The sequence below is a fragment of the Ochotona princeps genome, chromosome 14 (genome assembly GCF_030435755.1).
Source record: "Ochotona princeps isolate mOchPri1 chromosome 14, mOchPri1.hap1, whole genome shotgun sequence".
Taxonomy (NCBI): domain Eukaryota; kingdom Metazoa; phylum Chordata; class Mammalia; order Lagomorpha; family Ochotonidae; genus Ochotona; species Ochotona princeps.
In genome coordinates, this window is record NC_080845.1 from 58,545,473 (window position 1) to 58,562,796 (window position 17,324).

At 50.0% G+C, this 17,324-nt stretch overlaps 1 protein-coding gene across 5 annotated transcripts in view; it reads left to right on the forward strand.

The window, feature by feature from the left end:
• The window catches only part of ROR2 (receptor tyrosine kinase like orphan receptor 2), a 193,631-nt gene that overhangs the window by 119,929 nt on the left and 56,378 nt on the right, over positions 1-17,324 (forward strand). The window contains exon 2 of one of the 5 annotated variants that reach the window (XM_058672686.1): positions 8,184-8,325. The exons of the other annotated variants lie outside the window; for them this stretch is intronic. Coding sequence (XP_058528669.1) covers positions 8,298-8,325 — 28 coding nt within the window. The 5' untranslated portion in view covers positions 8,184-8,297. The remainder of the gene's footprint in view (positions 1-8,183; positions 8,326-17,324) is intronic. 5 annotated transcript variants of the gene reach the window in all.

Consider the following 17,324-nt stretch of genomic DNA (forward strand, 5'->3'; position numbering starts at 1 on the left):
GATGAGCTCCTGATCCGTTAGAGGCACCTCTCTTTGGTTTCCTTAGCGTCCCAGCAAATTATTTCAGTTTGCAAGCCATCAGCCCCACCCACCATGTCTCTTGGGCTGACAGCTGACACGCTGTCACATTCTTCATCAAAAATTGCCCTTGATTGCCGGCAGGCAATTTCTGAATTACAAACAGCATTGACGCTGTTTATTTGAGGATTAGTGAAAATCCTGTAACTTACCGTGAGCCTGTCAAAAGCAGAAGCAGCTCCATGGCATGAGTTGGTCTTGTACCACTTGTGTTACCTGTAAATATTTAATGCTCTCTTTTAAGCGCTGTTCTTGGACCCATGTATTCTAATTGCCTTTAAGGTTTATTGTCTCAAACCATGTGATAACTTTTATTATGAAAAAAAAAATGCCTGTGGTTTCTTGGCTACCAAGAGGAAGCTATACTGTTCTGCAATAACCGATCGTAAGAGAACATTTTATATACACTGTGAACCTGTATTATGGTACTTTGGGAGCCATAGATCATTTAAAACTGCAGTGTGTGTCATGTGTTATTGAAAAGGGTCATTGACATTATTGGATTTCCTTCTGGAAATATAATCGGTATCCCTGTGACGTCTTTCTGAATCCTAGTATATAAGCCGACCTTCACAATTCATGGGAAGAATCAAACGGCTTGTGTTCTCCAATCCTGCCTATTCAGCTACTGTGCCTCGCTTTCTAAGCAGGTGGTTCCAGGCACAGTTCTGAGCCGTGGCTGGTATTAGGCACTTGGCCAGGGCCTGGGCAAGAGGGCCGTAAGATGTGATGGAAAAGGGGTGCCCCAGAACATCTGAGCTTGCTTAAACCTCTTACACCACAGTACTTAGAGAAGCTTAGGGGAAAATGTAACTATTTGGGTGCCCCAAGTTTTGAAACCCATGCATAGTTTTTTAAAAGCACACACTTTCCATGAAATTTTGAAAATTCTTTCCTAAGCATGGATTTCACTTCTTTTTTTCTTGGCACCAAAATAGGCTTATCGTTGTAATCCATTTTCCACAAACAATTTGAAGTGCCCTTATATAAAACGGCATGGTTATTTACATAGGACAAATCCTCTCGTATACTTTGAATCCACTCCGGATTGTTTATAATACCTAATGCAATGGAAATCCTGTGTAATTAGATGTTATGCTGTGTTGTTTAGTGGATGTTGTGCCCGGTCAGTACCACTACAGCTGAGGTTGGCTTAGCTGCCTACTATACATCAGCGACCATATGACATTTCCCCCTCTCCATCGTTTTTGGTATGAGGCTCCTTGAATTTGCAGTGTGGATCCCAGCGAGAAGAAGGGCTGCCTGTATGACCAATTGTTAGCAGAGCTCCTTTTCTGTTTTGCCTTTTTAAAACACAGATTTATTTCTGTGTTTGAAAGGCAGAGTGACAGAGAGGCAGAGACAAAGGCCGAGATCACTTATTGTATTGACTCATGTCCTCAAAGGCCACAGCACCCAGGACCTGGCCAAGGCTAAGTAAAGCCAGGGGCCTGGAATTCCCTCAGGGACTCCCGCAGGAGTGCTGAGGTCACCTTGGCTGTTTTCCAAGGCATGTTAGCAGGGAGCTGGATTGGAAGCAGAGCAGTCTGGACCTGACCTGGTGCTATGATCATGGGATGCTCGTGCTAACAAGGGTGGCTTGAAAGACAGGAGCCCTGTCGTTTTGCTATCTCAGAGGAGAACTTAGAGGAGTGTCATGGTGCTGCCTTCCTGTTTGAATTGCTGAGAGAAGGCATACATTTCTGAGAGAGAAAAAGGCTGGCCTTCTCAGCCTGTGTGTTTGTGCCAGGGGATGTTTCTTTACATCTGGTTTGCTTCTGTGTTCTGCTTGCAGTTCCGCTGCCATTCTGCCCTCTGTCCAAAAGTGGTTGCATGCCGGCAGCCCTGGCAGTCACCATGGCAACTAGCTTCCAAGGGTATGTGTCATGTCGCAGCCCCTCTGGCAAGATGACCTCCGTCCTCGCCACAGAGGGCACCGGGAGAAGGATGGAGGCCAGGGCACATGATGAGAAATAAGAATGCTCTCAGGGCAGGTGACAGACAGAGCGTGGTTGTTCCCCTGTGGGGTGGCAAGATGCCTGACATCATCTGAACTTGCTTTTCTTCCTAGATGTCCCCTGGCACAGGAGACTGTCCTCTGTGCAGAAGCATTGCTCAGCACCGTGGTGCCCTCACAGGCCCTGGGCCTCTTGTATTCTGCCACCTCTGCCTTGGCCTGGTGCATTTTGCGTCTTTTTGGTGTCTGAGGGCCTTCTCTGGACTCTGGCATGGAGACATTGCATCTTCCCAAGACACAAGACAGTTACTGGGCGTTGTTGTGTGGGATTCTGGTGGACCTGGGGAGCTTTTTTCTGGATTTGAGTGAAGAGCACTAGGTATGGTGGAATCTTCCAGAAGGCTGCTCTGGGCTCAATGGTCTGAGTGGCTGTGTAGGGGTCAGGCGCCTGCTGTGTGGTTCCTCCAGAGTGTGGTAAGGCAGCCGTCCTACAGCACTGCATGGGCCTGTTTACAGTACACAAAGGTCCTCTCTGGCACCCCACCCCAGCCTGTCTCTCCTGGGCCAGTTCCCTCGGCTGCTTTCTCAGCACGGGTTCTGAGTGCTGTCCTGCAGACTGCAAAACCCTCCTGACCCAGACGCCGCTGCCTCACACAATGGAGCAGTGTTGAAACAACGGGGACGCATAATGTGCCCTGCGTTGCCGTGAGTGTAAATACTCTCCGACAAGCAAGCGTTCGGTGCAGCCAGAGTTTGGGTTATGGGCAAGCACCGGCAGCTGTAATTTGTAAGCCCTCGTGGCGTGTGGGGTGTGAATGATATGAATGGCAAGAGCCGACGCTTCGTTTATGTGTGTTTTGTCCCTGTGCCAGGAGGCCACCTCTGTTCTCTTTCATCTTGAGGGGGCAGCACCTGTCAGAAGGGCTTTATTCTTTTGGCCAAAGGGAAAAAACATGTGGTGTAGGTGATTCCTGGGCATGCTGGAAGAGAGGTTTGGGAGGGCGGTGGATAATTTTGTATCAAGTCCTCTGGCTAGTCTGTTACAAATCATAAAACATGAAAATGACAAATGCTGGTGGTGAGCACACCTGTAGGGGAATGCCAGGTTGTGCCCACAGGCAGGGGTTCAGCTGCTTGCCTGAGGCTTTTAGGACACAAGAAGGTGCTGGGGTGCTGCCCACACACCCACCTGCTGGGTTTTGCCTTGGTGGCAGGGCAGTATAATGACAGCTTCTTCGAATTTCTAGGTAAAGTGGGAACTAGCTGCAGACCTGTAAAATTAAGTATTTTTACAAGCAGAGAGGGACAGTGTGGAGAGAGACAGACACTCACCCGGGTGTGAAGGATTACTGGGTTTCTCCCCACCAATGGCACCGTTCACACATTTCTGGCTTCCAGCCAAGTCTTGGGCAGAGGCCGCACGCAGTATGTGGTGATGACTGGCCACACACATATGCCTGGGATAGGCCACACACGTGTGCATGGCTGCCCCTTGGAGGTGCTGTGTCCTACCTTCAGTTTGGAAGCATTTCATGTTGGTTTCTGTGGCTTAGCTTGCAGGGCTTATCCGAGTGTCCCTCCTCGCTAGATGTCCTGTGCATTGTGGCAGTACAAGGAGTGTGCTTCGAGATGACTCGTTTGAGCTACGTTGGAAGGACTGGGTTGGTGTCAGCTAGCTGCTGGCTGAATGTGCTCCTTTTCTTCTGAGTCTCCGCTTCCAGGAGTCCCAAGCTAGGATTTCCTATAAGCGCATGCAGATGAAGCTGACATAAATGCAGAGGTTGCAGCAGGAGGGAAGAAATTCACGGGATGGAATGTTGAAAGAGGCCCGGCTCGGGTGCTTGGAGTACACAGGAATCTCTTGAGAAATACTGACCTCATGCTACTAGGGGCCCTAGATTTGTTTGCGACACACAGACATTATGAAGAAGGGCTGTGCTCACAGGCCTTAGGAGCATGAGGCTGGCCCTGCAGAGCGCCTGCAGGAGGCACCAGGATCTGCCAGGGGGAGGGGCAGAGGGTGCAAGGGGAAAGGCCAGGCCAGAGCCTTCAGGGTGGACTTGGAGCCAGGTGGAATGAGTGGGCTCAGCAGACCTAGGGAGGGCTAGTCTGAGTAATCTCACGGGATTCCGGGTGTAGGGACTACCCCTGGTGGTCTCACCCCTGGCCCTGGGTGTAATGGCCCTGCCCTTGAGAACACGATACAGGAAGTATTGGCAATGGGCCTTGGGATTTCCTGATAGGATGGGGAGGAATCCTTTAGTGTCTATAGGAATTCTCCCAGTCCTGGGAGGGGCTGTCTCTCAGGGATCAGCAAGGCCATGCATCAAAACTCCAAAAATGAGAGAAAACAACAGGGGGTTTGGCTCAGCAGTGAAAACACTTGAGATCCAGGCATCATGTGTCATGTATGTAGCCCAGGCTAAGTGTAAGGTTGGAGGTCATGTTCGGAACCAGAAATCCCCACAAAATAGACTTCAGCTTAAAACGAGCTTTATTGGGAGTGCTCTCGGGTGAGGTTCACTGTAATGCTACAGACAGCAGACCAGGAAAGTTGCGCCAGGGGACTTGAGGGGTTGTTTTTATTAGGGTGCAGTAGAGGTGGGGGTTGGGGAAAAGGAATGTGCCTTCTAGAGTGTCATAGGCTCCCTTCGACCCAGTGGATCTGTACTGCTGGACTGCTGGCCAAGGAGGAAGCTGCCTTCTCCTGGTGCGGCCTTAGCCACCACTCTCAGCCTCCCTCCTAGGCCACCTGGGCTGGGTCTTACACCCAGCTCCCAACTCTGCTGCCTTCTGCAGCTTCCTGCTCACTTGCACCTTGGGAGGTAGCAGTGATGGCTCAAGCCCTTGGTCCTCTCCGCACACATGCAAGATCCAGATTGAGTTTCAACTCCCGAGTCCCAGGTCCTGGCTCTGACACGGTTGTTCTGGACATGTGGGGAGTGAACCAGCAGATGAAAGTTCTGTTTGTCTCTCTTTATATCTTTCAAGGAAAAGAAAGAAAGGAGGAAAAGAAAGAAAGGAAGAAAAGAAACCTTAATGCAGTCAATAATATAAAAACGCCAGGGGTTAGCTTTCTTAGTAGGCTGAACAAAGATGCCAGGCACCCTCAGGAGTAGGACGCTCCCGATTCCCAAAGACCCCTGGGATCCCATGGTCCCTGCTATGTGAGCCCAGGTGCACTGGAAGGACAGCTGGCATCTCTTACTTTTCCCATATCACTACCTAACACGGGGAGGTAGCTAGCAGGTGGGCCGGTGGAAGGTAGGAATAAATGAGTGGGTGTGGCCATGTGCTTCCATTTCTCCACCCATCAGAGAGCTGGTGCCCCAGTCTCTGAGCCAGCCCCTGTTTCTCCGAGTGTTTGCTGCTGTGCTGTGTTGCAGTAATCTGTGCACTGTGGTTCTCTGGAGGAAAGAGCCGCTGCAGCCTGAGCCATCGGAGTCAGTGGCACCTGTCCCCATCTGTCTCATGCAGGGCAGCTGTCGGGGAATGTGTACAGGTGCCCCGGTTGTAGAAACACTGTGCTGTGAGCAGATGGGGCTTTATTCAAGTCCCTTATCAGATGGTCACATCACCAGTGTTGCTGCTGTTCTGAATGTGTTCCCTGAATTCACCTGCTGGAAACTTCATCCCCAGGGCAGCGGCATGGGGTAAGGGGAGCAGGAAGGGGTCAGGCAGTGAACCGGTGGCTGTGATCCTTGCAGGACTAGGTCAGTTATGTGGAGAGGGTTTATTAGGAAATGCGGGGGTTAGTGGGGAGGCTGCTGTTTCTTACTGGTGTTCGTCCTTTCGTGGATGTCATACTGTACACAGCACAAAGCCCTCATCAGGTGCCGGGCCCGTGTGTGCCCTTGGACTTCACAACTCAAGTGACCCAGTTTGTGGTGTTCCCTTATTGCAGCAGAAAATCAGCTAGAATGCAGGCCTATGGTAACCCTGTTTACAGCAGAAAAACAACAACAACGCAAGTGGAAACAGAGTCAGAGCCTAGCGTCGTGCCCAGGTATCAGGTGCCTTTATGCCCTGGACTGTTGTGCTGCTGTTGGAAGAAGGCTTGGCATTCTGTGGAGGAAGGAACAGAAGGGTGCTCACCAGCACCACACGGTTACTCGTTTGGAATGCAGTTGTGTTCCAAGGAGAAGGGGAGGTGTATGTAGGTGAATTGTGTCACTCGTTTAGTTAATTCTGATAGTTATTAGACTCACCCATTTTAATCAGCTGGTAGAAATCTGGCACCATGCTGCGTATCAGGATACAGTTAAAAAATCAGCAATGTTGACTTCCTGATGCTCTCTCAGGAGCTTTTCACTCTCTTATATTTTTAAATTTTGTTTGCATCTATAGCAAGTATGTGATATTCGTGTAATGAGGAAACAATTTTGTAAAGCCGAGTCAACTGTGAGAGGGAAAGTGATGACAGTTTCAAACCACAAACTCCCACCAGGTTGTCCGTTGGTTCCAGGACCCCTGCAGATGCCATGATCTGCAGACACTCAGGTTCCTTAAATGGGACTGTATTTGCAGGGAACTCACACAGTTCTGTTGTATTCTTTAAATCGTCTCTAGGTTACTTGTAATCCTTAAACCAAATCATGTACCAGTAATAGTTGCTACACTGTATTGTTTAGGGAACAGTGACAAGAAGACAACAGGCATACAGTACAAACACACCTCTAGAAGTATAAATACACAATACGTATCAGCAAAATGAAACTTTCAAAAAAAGGTTTACTTGTCTGAAAGGCAGAATTATGCACACATGCAGAGAGAGAGGAAAGAGAAATCTTCCATCTCTTGGTTTGCTCCCCAAATGGCCACAGTAGCCAGGGATGGGCCAGGCTGAAGCCAGGAGCTGGAATGTCATCCGGGTCTCCTACAAGGAGCCCAGGAACCCAAGTACTTGGACTATCTTCCTGCATTAGCAGGAGCTAGATTGGAAGTGGAGCAGCTGGGACTTGAACTGGTCCCCATATCAGATGCCAGCATCTCAGGCTGTGACTTAAGTGCTATGCCACAACACCACCTCGCAATGTTTTTATTTTTTCTTTTCAAATATTTTAATCTGTGATTGGTAGTATCCTTGGATGTAGACCTTGTGAATACAAAGCGACCAATTATGTAGACTTTATGTGTGTCCAACCTGACCTATTAAAGGGTAAGGAGAAGATGTTTGAGTTAAAGTTAGATGTCCATGGTTTGACTGAAAATTTGTTATCGAGATGGTAATTTATTACACGTCACGATGGTTCTGGGAAAACAAGCCATCAGGCGTGTTGTGCTTTTCTCTGTTGTTCATAGACTCGTGTTTATTTAACGGGCAGAGGGGCAGGGGAAGCTTCTCTCCATTAGGTCACCCTTTAAATGCCCATAGAGGCCAGGGCTGTGCTGAGGCCAGAGCCAGGAACTCGATCCGAGTCTCCCGCTCCTGGAACCATCATCACTGCTCCCAGAGTCTGTATCCGCAGGGAGCTGGAATCACCCAAGAACCAGGAGTCAGAGCCAGAAACCGGACCCAGGTTCTCTGATGTGGGCCACTGGCTTCCTTCCAGATAGTGTCTTGGCCAGCAGGCCCAATGCCTGGCCCTCTCTTCAGAGTGTCATCATCTCACATTTCACGGGCTGGAATCTGATCCCTGAAGGCAGGCTCAGGGATCCCGCTGGGGAGGTCCTTCTTCCCATGGGCTGGACATGGCTGCCTTGCTTTCTTGAGCTGATGACAACTGTGCAGCAGATTGTACTTGGCAATGTACTTCCTAAGTCACACGATGCCTGGATATGTAGCTGATGCTGCCTCTGCTTTCACCTGTTCATTGTTCCTCTCTGGGATATGGAGCAATTCCTAATTAGACCACAGGAGCTTAGTCCCTTATAGGGGTCAGAGTTGAACCTCCCTGCCTTGTTCCTCTTGCCCGAGGAGCTGGTATGTGGGATGGTCAAGGAGTAGAAATCTTGTGCTTGCCAGTTCTGCCTCCATCAGTACTTGCCTGGAGCTCTCTTCCCTTGACGTTCTGGGAAATAGTGTAGAGGGACCAGCCTGCAGTTCCCGGCTCCCATAGGGCCAGGCATCTCTGCTTAGACCTCCTGCCATAGGTTGCCCTGTTTTTGTTGGAAACCTACATACTGGTCTGTTTTTTTTTCTTTCTAGAATAGAATAGTTGAGCCTGGGTGATTGATTTAAGGCGAATGTATTTGGCTGACAGCTTTCGAATCCAGGAACATGGCTCTGGCATGTGTTAGCTTCTGGTGGCGATGATGGTGCATGGTGGGAGCTTGCACAGGGGGAGCAGGTGGGCTAGGTTGGCAGAGCAGGGATGTGGGAGGAATCGAGCCCAGGTGCTGGCCTATAGTATGGCCACCCCGTTTAGTAGTAATTAACCTGGCCTCCGGAGAGTGAGAACTCGCTCCGGCAAGGCAAGCGTTGATCTTGTCTTAAAAGCCCCAGCCTCTCACCGCACTGCCTCCTTGGGGACCACGCCTTCACCTGAGTTCGGTGAGGACAAGCCACATTTAAGCCACAGCAGCATCTGGCTGCTCTCTCCTTTCCTCCCTCCCTCTCTTGCTAACTTAAACCTTACCATCCCACCCTTTCTCTCCATCTAACTCTAGCCTGTCTGCACCCATGGGTCTTTTCGACTGGAGCCCCCAGGCTCCTGTTCTGCCTCTGCCGTCTTCGTCTCTCCTCCCTGTTCCTTTCTGACTCAGCAGATGGCCTGTGAACCCAGGCCCTGGACTGCCTCCTCCTTGCACGCCACCACACTTCTATCCACTGGTTCACCGGTTCCACTGCACCACACTTGTGAGAGGGCTCTAAAGGAGGTGGCCACTGTTCTTCTCCTGTGCCAGGTGGCACTTGGTCATGCTAGGCCACCTGCCTCTGAGCAGCTTGAAGCAGCCATACTCTCTCCTACATGCCTTTTCCTCCCAGGAACATGAGGTCATTGCCAAGGCCCTGGGCAAACAGCGCATTTCAGGGGTACCCAGCAACTGTGGGCTGCATCTGGAATGTCCCAGTACTGGAGGCACAGGCCAGTATAATCTCTCCATTGTCATGTGGTGGCACCAGTCAGACTGCTAGGGCAGTGTCCAGTAATCCCAGCTGGCATCCTTTTTTTTTTTTTAGGTCTTGAGTAAAATCCCTGATGGGAGTAACTGGACAGGGATCCTGTGTGGCTGTCTTGTTGGAGGCAGAATTCACTGGAGTGTTGCCTCGGGGGATGGGGGTTGTCATCTGCCCTGGCTGCATGTCTGCCTCCCACCCCAACCGACTGCGTAGCTCAAGGCCCCTCACTCGCACAGAGCCCATAGGTGCCAGGCAGCTGGTATGTTCAGGCCCCTGCCTGTGGAATCAGGTGATCATGTATACAAGCAGCTAATACTTGTGCAGACGTCTCCTTGAGCAAAATGCAAAGCCACACCTGTCAATCCCGTAGGTGCTCTGGCCTTAGAAGTGGCTTCTGAGATGGTGCTGGCTGACGGCATCTCCTGTTGGTGGTGTAGATCTCCTAGGGGTGTCAGAACTGTTTGCACGAGGCAGTGGATCACATCACTGTGAAGACTCCGGGGAAGGGCAAGAATGGGAGACTGCTAGTCCTGTTCAGGGTGCTGTGGTCTGACCCAGTGGAAAGTGTTTCATTTCTGTAGATCAGGATGCTGGCTTGGCCTGGTGCAGGGCCACAGGTCTCCATGACTGCCTCCTTGCTGTGAGTCATTGTGAAGGGTGGGGTGCTAACTGCGTTTCCCCCTCCCAGGAGGTGGGGGGCAGTGTTACTGGGAGCTGGTCTATGTGACTGAGCAGCATGTCACTCTGTATGCATACCACACAGTTTTACCAAACTGCCACAAATTAATCCACCTCTTTTTATTGCACATGTACATTTGATTCCTTGGCCAGGCCACTGAAGATTATTCCTGTTGTGGTGACACTCTTAGGAGCCCTTGGATGCCCCACAGTAGAGCTGGAAGCTGTGGCCAGGCGTGAGAGCCCAGCCCTTCCATATGCACACCGCGCTGAGGATGCCTGCCCTGTTTGCTTGCTCCCACTGCCCAGACAGTCCCAGGAGACCTGCCGAGGACTGTTGTTACACGGCCATGAACTGTGGAAATGACTCATGCTAGCTAGTGCTGGCCACTGACCAGGACCTGGTTTTGGCCCAGAGTCTTCCTACTTGGTCATCCCTTGCACAGCTGGGAGGCAGGCCCAGTGCTCACCCTGCAGCCTTGCCTCCTCTCCCTCGCTCTGTCTCTGGGGTAAGGGAGCCAGGATCTGTTGGTGACTCATCAATGGGGCTGTAGAGAACTTTGAAGTAGCATTGCTACTTTTTGAATTGAAAAAAATATATTTTTTAAGCAAGTTGTTTAAAATCACTGCTTTTGTCAGAGAATGACTGTGAAAATGAATGTTGCTGCAGTGTCCCTCAGTAACCATGGAGGGGTTGGTTCCTGGCCCCTGACAGATGCCAAGTCCACCATTACCTCATGCACTTGATAGAACAGGTGCGTTATTGTCATATAATGTGCCTCCAGTCCCCTGGATTGCTTAGAACACCTGCTGCAGTGCAAGTCCTATGGAAATGGCTGCTTCATTGTACTGCTTAGGGTGTCATGATGCTGTCCATATTAAGTACAGATAGGATGTCTGCTTGGAGCGTTTTCAACCTGTAGCTATTTTAGCCCTCCAATTTGGAGCCAGTGGGTGCAGAGTGCAGAGGGTATTTGTGAACAAATGGAAATAAGAGAAAACGTAAAAGCCTTGTGTTCCTGTGCCCTCTTATATCCTGACGTGCCCCATCAGGTAGCTATAATGGCAGCAGGTTAGGAAATGGCCCCAAAGGAGCCTGAACTGTGGACTGGCTGGTCGTGAGCTAACCGACTCCATGTGGACACCTCACCGAATAAATCATTTGTATGTGGACATAAAGGAGCACTCTCTAAGGAGGGGAGGCAGGAAGAGGATGCTTTAGGGCCTTGGAAAGACACTGTTGGTTGTGTGGGACTCCCATCATGAAGGTGGGAAAGATTTGAGGTTCTCAAGTGCAAGGGAAACTTTCTTCACTTTAGGGTACCTGCATGTTTCTGAGTGGCAGAAACCCATGAGACCCAGTGGGAGAAATTGTGCTGTGCCTATGCATTCTTCCTAATGATTTGGGTCATGTCAGAATGTTTCTGAACCTACAGTGAGCAACTGTTCTGGAGGTAGAGTTCTCCTTGGTCTTGCTAGGAATGCTCCTTATGGGTTCCCCTCATGGGTGGCAGGGTCCAAACACTAGAGTCGTCTCCTGTTAGCACCTTAGCCATTTCTAGATGTGCAGTTTTGTAGGGTTCCGGGAGCAGTCTGCCAGACTCTTTTCATCTTCAGAACTACGATGTTTTATCCATTAAATTGTAACTCCTACTTGTTCTGTTTCCTGTGTCTGTGATGGTGGTGACACAGTGTTTAATGTTCTGTGACTGGCCCCCTCTACCTGGTGTCATGTCCTCCAGGTTCAGCCACGCTGTAGCACCTGACAGCATTTCCTTGCTTTCTAAGGCCATGTCTGTCTGTTGAACGCTGCTGTTAAGAGCACTATGTGGCTGGAGAGTGTAGGGTGAAAAGAAGTTCATTGGTTTCCCAGTTCCAAAGGCTGCGAAGTACAGTATCCAGGTGCCAGCCTCTGGCCAGGGCTTTTTGCTGTGTCCTCCTACAGCAGAAGACAAGACAGAGATCTTCCATGCACTGGTTCAATTCCCAAGTGGCCACAATGGTCAGAGCTGGGCTGGTCCGAAGCTGGGAGCCAAGAGCCTCCTCTGGGGATCTTCCGTATGGCTGCCGAGACCCAAGGTCTTGGGCCATGCTCTACTGCTTTTCTAGGCCACTAGCAGCGAGCTGGGTCACAGGTGGCAGAGCTAGGACTTAAACTGGCTCTCATGTGGAACGATTAGCCTGTCCTGTTCTAATTAGCTCCTGCAGGTCTTATTTCCCGATGCTATTACATTGCAGCCCAAGTGTGGGAGAGGGTGGATATTTGCCCCCAGCAGACTGCACCACATTCCATTGTCTTTACAGATCATTCTCTGCTTATCCATTCCACTGTGTGTGGGCACACCTGGCTGTGCTTTCACATTTTTGAGGATCCTTCATACTCTTGGCCACTACAGCCCACACCATTTTCATTGCATTCCCGCCAGCATTGTGCAAGGCATCTGATTGCTTCCCCTCATCACCATTTCCCATTTTTATAGCCATCCTGATGGTTGCAAGGTGCTGTGTCTCTGCGGTTTTGATTTGCATTTATTTCCCTAGTGATTCATGGTGGGGAGGATCTCTTGTTAGCTGCGTGTGTGAGTCATCCTTGGAGAAGTGTCTGTTCACATCCCTTGCCCGTGCTTGGGCCAGTTCCTTCCACTTTTCTGAAGGCACCTGTGTGGCCCTCACAGGCGTTCACCTTCTTTCTGCACAGGTGCTGTGACAATTCCTTTACTTCTCTAGTGATTCTCACTACCACATTCATCCTGCCTTGATTTTCTCAGTGCATTGCACTGATTCAGGCTGGATGTGGACCACTTCCTCTGGGCAGAAGCAAAAAGGCATTGCTCTTGCTGGTTTTGAGTCTTGTAAGCCTCACCTCGCTCCCAACTTGTCCACTTTCCTTCTCTTTGCTGAGTTCTGTAGTTGAAGTTGTCCGTACGTAAATGGTCTTTGCAGAAACTCTGGCTGTGTGGAGGAAGTGTTGCCCTTAAATCCTTGGGCTATAAACTGTGGTGCTTCTAAAACTAGTCCCTTTCTACCCCCAGTTAAGACTAAATACCTGCATGGCTCCCTTGGGCATTACTCATTTGAGTGGGCAGTTTGGCCTTTAAGGAGGCCAAGTGCAAGTCTCTCCTAAAATTTTCCAAATGAAAAACAGACTAATGGATGATAGGTTACACCAACCAATCAGAGGGCCTTCTGGTGGCTGCCAGTCTTACCCTCACCACCCAAAACCCAAATGGACATGCTGAGGCTCGGCTCTTCTTCCCAGAAGCTGGACTTGAGGCCTTTGGATCAGCAACTTGGCCATGAGGGGGAGGAGAGGGGCTGTTATAAATGCTGAATCCTGGGTTCTACCCCACGCTGCTAGAGTCACTTCACCGAATCTCTTTGGTGTCTGTGTGCTTTTTACAGTGGGAAGACTGACGAGCTGGCCTTGATTGCAGTAGTAGAGTGCACTCCTGGCTGTTGCCCAGGAAAAGCAGCCTTAGGTTCACACAATACTCTGTCTGCAGATGTTTTTATGTTCTTAGCAGCTTTATTTGCAATAGCCCAAAACTGGAAAAAGCACAGATGTCCCTCGGTGGATGAATGAATAAACACACAGTGTACCCACGTAAATGATCTTCTGAAAGAAAGAGGAATGATGGGCCCAGCACAGTAGCCAAGTGGCTGAAGTCCTTGCCTTGCATGTCTGGGATCCCATATGGGCACAAGTTCCTGTTCCAGCAGTCTCACTTCCCATCCAGCTCCCTGCCTGTTGTGGCCTGGGGAAGCAATCAAGGACGGCCCAAAGCCTTGGGACTCTGCACCCACGTGGGAGACCTGGAAGAAGCTCCTGGCTTCGGATCAACTCAGTTCCGGCCGTTGTGGCCACTTGGGGAGTAGATCAGTGGACAGAAGATCTTCCTCTCTGTCTCTTCTCTCTATATATCTGACTTTCCAAAAAAAAAAAAAGAATATTTTTTTTAAAGGAAAGAAATGAGTTATTTCCTCAGGCACCAAGTGAAGTGGTTTTCACAGGCATGATATTAAGTGATTGGTGCCATTTTCCAAAGGTGATATACTGTGGAGCTGTATTTTCCCCAAAAGGAAAAGCTGTTTCTCTCTCTCTCTCTCTCTCTCTCTCTCTCTCACACACACACACACACACACACACACACACACACAAAGAGAATGCAGAAGAGTGTTTTTGGTTGTGAGCCTGTTGCATGTACTAATGTGTTTAAGATAACAGATCCATATGTATGTTTATCCACCAAATCACAACAGTCAATGGAAATGCAAAGCGGCCATGAAAACTGTTTGACCCAGCATTTCATATGAACTCGATGAATTCATGAGTTGATTGAATTCATTTTGTAGAGTATATTCCTCTCCTATGGAATTGTTGGGTCATGGGCTGTGTACCTTTGTGAATCCCTCAAATTTTGGCAATTTTCCTCTGGGAAGTCTGTCCTACTATGCTGCCAACACTGTCTGGGCTGCCTGTCCTCTCCCTGCCATTAGCCGAGCCTGTATGTTCTGTGTTTCAATGCAAGTGATGTCTGCCCGTCACATGTGGAAAGGTCACAGCTCTTTAGTGTTGGGTCACATTTAATCGGTGGGAGGGCTCATGGAATACAAGGGCACCATGTCAGTTGGAACAAATGTCCATCACACAAGTTCAGCAGCATCTACCTTTTCCCATGAGCTGGCCGCAGTCTAGCTGTCAACATGTGAGCTTGCCTGGGGAGCTTGTAGAGATCACAGTTCCCCTGCTACCCTTGGGTTTTGTCAGACTCCATCTTTCCCACATGATTTGACACAACCTCGGGGTCTTGAGTTCTCAGAGTGGCTCCTTTGGCTGTGCCCTCCAGTTCTTGAGGGCCTGTCTTTCCTGAGTAGGCAGCTGGCATGGCTCTCTTGGGGGTCCAAAGCCCTTGGGGACCTGAGTCTTTTTGGGCTGTGCTTATCACCCTGTGCTACAGACCGTGACTTCGGCTGATCCTGACTCAAAGCAGCCTAAGTGAAGAACATGTTCCAGGCTCCTGGGGAGCCTCTCCCCCTATGGAGTCGCATCCTGGACTGCAGCGTTTCCAAGGCAGTTCCTTCTCACCAAGCTGCCATCAGAGTGTCACAACGGACCTAAGACCTAGGAGCAGGAGAAAAGTGTACCGACTTCACCCATTGTATAATGACAAGGATCCATCAGTAAAATGAAGATTCAGAGCCAAGCACCCATCCACCTGGTTGGATAGAGTAGCAGGTTGAGAAAATGTGACAAGACAGAGGAAATTTGGGACAGGAGAGGGTGTGTGGGGAGGCAGCTATGGAGAGGTGATTAATTAAACTCACACTTTGAGTTGTTAAAAACAAAGCTAGGATGGGCCATTCTGTGTAGCAATCTTCCACAGTAACAGAACCAGGCATTCAGGAAGGGTCCTCCCCCCTCTGCCGAGTGAGTGGTTTTTGTTTTTCAGACCTTCTCTCCCTGAAGTCCACATGGTGCTAGGCTTGGCATGTGTGCGGGTAAATATTTGAAACAGGGCCGAGGCCCATTTCAGGGACAGTGTGGAGGAGTGGCGTGTTTGCAGGCTGTGAACTTGACTGTGGCACATAACCAAACAGCACACCAGCTGGACCAGGGTGTGAGGCCCCAGTGGCTGCCTGCCCTTTGGATTTGGACACCTGTTGGGCCTGGCTTGGAGGCATCCAGCTGCTGGCTAGCTGCTTTTCTTTCTTGTCTAGGCGGGGTGTGTGGTTCAGTGGCTTTCTATTTTCTGTTTGCCTTTTTAGGATGATGAGCTCAGCAACTCTGTGAGGTGAGGCCGCAGACATGCTCCCAACCTGGGTGTAGGTGCTGTGCGTCCTCCAAAGAGTAGGTGCTTCTGGCTGTCGTGGGGCTCACCCTACTCAGCCATCATATTGTTGCTGCCACCTCTGACTAGGGAGCTGGCCTTGCTGCATAGGTTTGACCTTACCAATGATGAAATTCCATTTCAATACATAATAAATATGCGTAAGTGGAATATGCATGGAAACCCCAAGCCCCACCTTCCGCACATGCACACTCAGGAGGGCCAACCGCCGGCAAAGTCCCAGGTTCCTCTTCCTGACTTCGGAAAGTCAGGCTCAAAAGGGGGGAGACTCCACAGGGGGGAGGGGACCAGTTTTGAGGGCTGGCCCTGGCCAGCACCCAGTGTATGGTCCCCACCAAGCCAAGGTCTCCTCCCTACACTCTTCATTTAGAATGTAACCATGAGCCCCAGGTGTGCACTTGGGCACCAAGACTTGGTAAGGATACATGGTGTATGGAGAGGAGAGACTCCTTCTGGAAAGAGTGAGAACACCTGGTAGAAGAAGCTGGAAAGGACTCCATAACAGCTTCCTCTATCCCACACAGGCCCCTGAGGCACAGGACGAAACATGGAACGGAGGAGAGGGAGGTTGGGGGTGAGAGACCGACTTCTGTTGAGTCTGGTGTCTGTGTTTAGAGCTTCTTTTCCAGCCTGCACACTCTATCCATCCCCATCTCCCAGAAGAAAGAGTTCTGTCTTTGGACATGCCACTGGGGCCAGTTTGCTCTGCCTAGAGTCTTCCTTCTTCCCTCTCCAGCATCGCGCACACCAAGGTGTCAGCCCTTTACACATCTGCTTGGGGAAACAGCCCCCTCTGTAAACTCATGACCCTCAAGGAAAGGAGCTCATGGTGCCTGCCCACTCTGTAAGCCCTGGGTACTGGCCCCCCACCATGTTTCAGCAAGCCTGTAACTGGCTGCACTAAACTTGGAGACCTCAGTCACCCCTTTGAGTAGGTCTGGGAGGACACATATCGAAAGGGAGAAAGTGGTTTCACAAGAATTTGCAGAGATAGCATGGACGATTTGATTCAGGCGTGGTTCAGTTCTGCATGAGTCCTGGCCAGTGCGGACCCTGCATGTGCAGCTCTGGTGTTTCAGGGATCCCAGGCTTCAGCAGGCCTCCAGCCTTGGTTCTTTGCTCTGAGTCTGCCTGCATTGCCTCTAGAACTAGCCCCTTGTGACTGCAGCAGGGGCTCTGCGTGCTTCCTGGGCTGTGAGTGAGCCTGTGTGTGACTTAGGCGTGATGAGTGAGAAGCTGATGGGGGCAAAAATGCTTTAAATGCCGAACGGGAGCCCACCTGCAGCCTACAGAAACAGGCACATCCACGCCGAGCTGAGTACCCATGTCACAATGCCATGATCGATGAGTTTAGTGCTTCTGGCTGTGAAAATAAAAAGGCCTCAAAGAAAAGCTTGGAATCAACCATGATTTATGAGTTTACGAGTCTCCCTTAGGGTCAAACAATGAATTGAAAAATGGCCTGTTTTGTAGGAGGACAGGAAAATAAGAAGTGCCTGATGATATGATTGCTAACTTAATTCTTTCAATGCATTCTCTTCTTTTAAGGAGATGCTTCAAGGTAACATGACAAAGGAATTAGTTAATAGCCCCCTCTCCCCCCCAAAAAGCTTCATAGTTAACAGTGAAACATTTTCTGATACCTGTCTAGCAGTGGCTTAAATTGCTCTGCTATGGTCAGCATTTAACCTACAGTAAT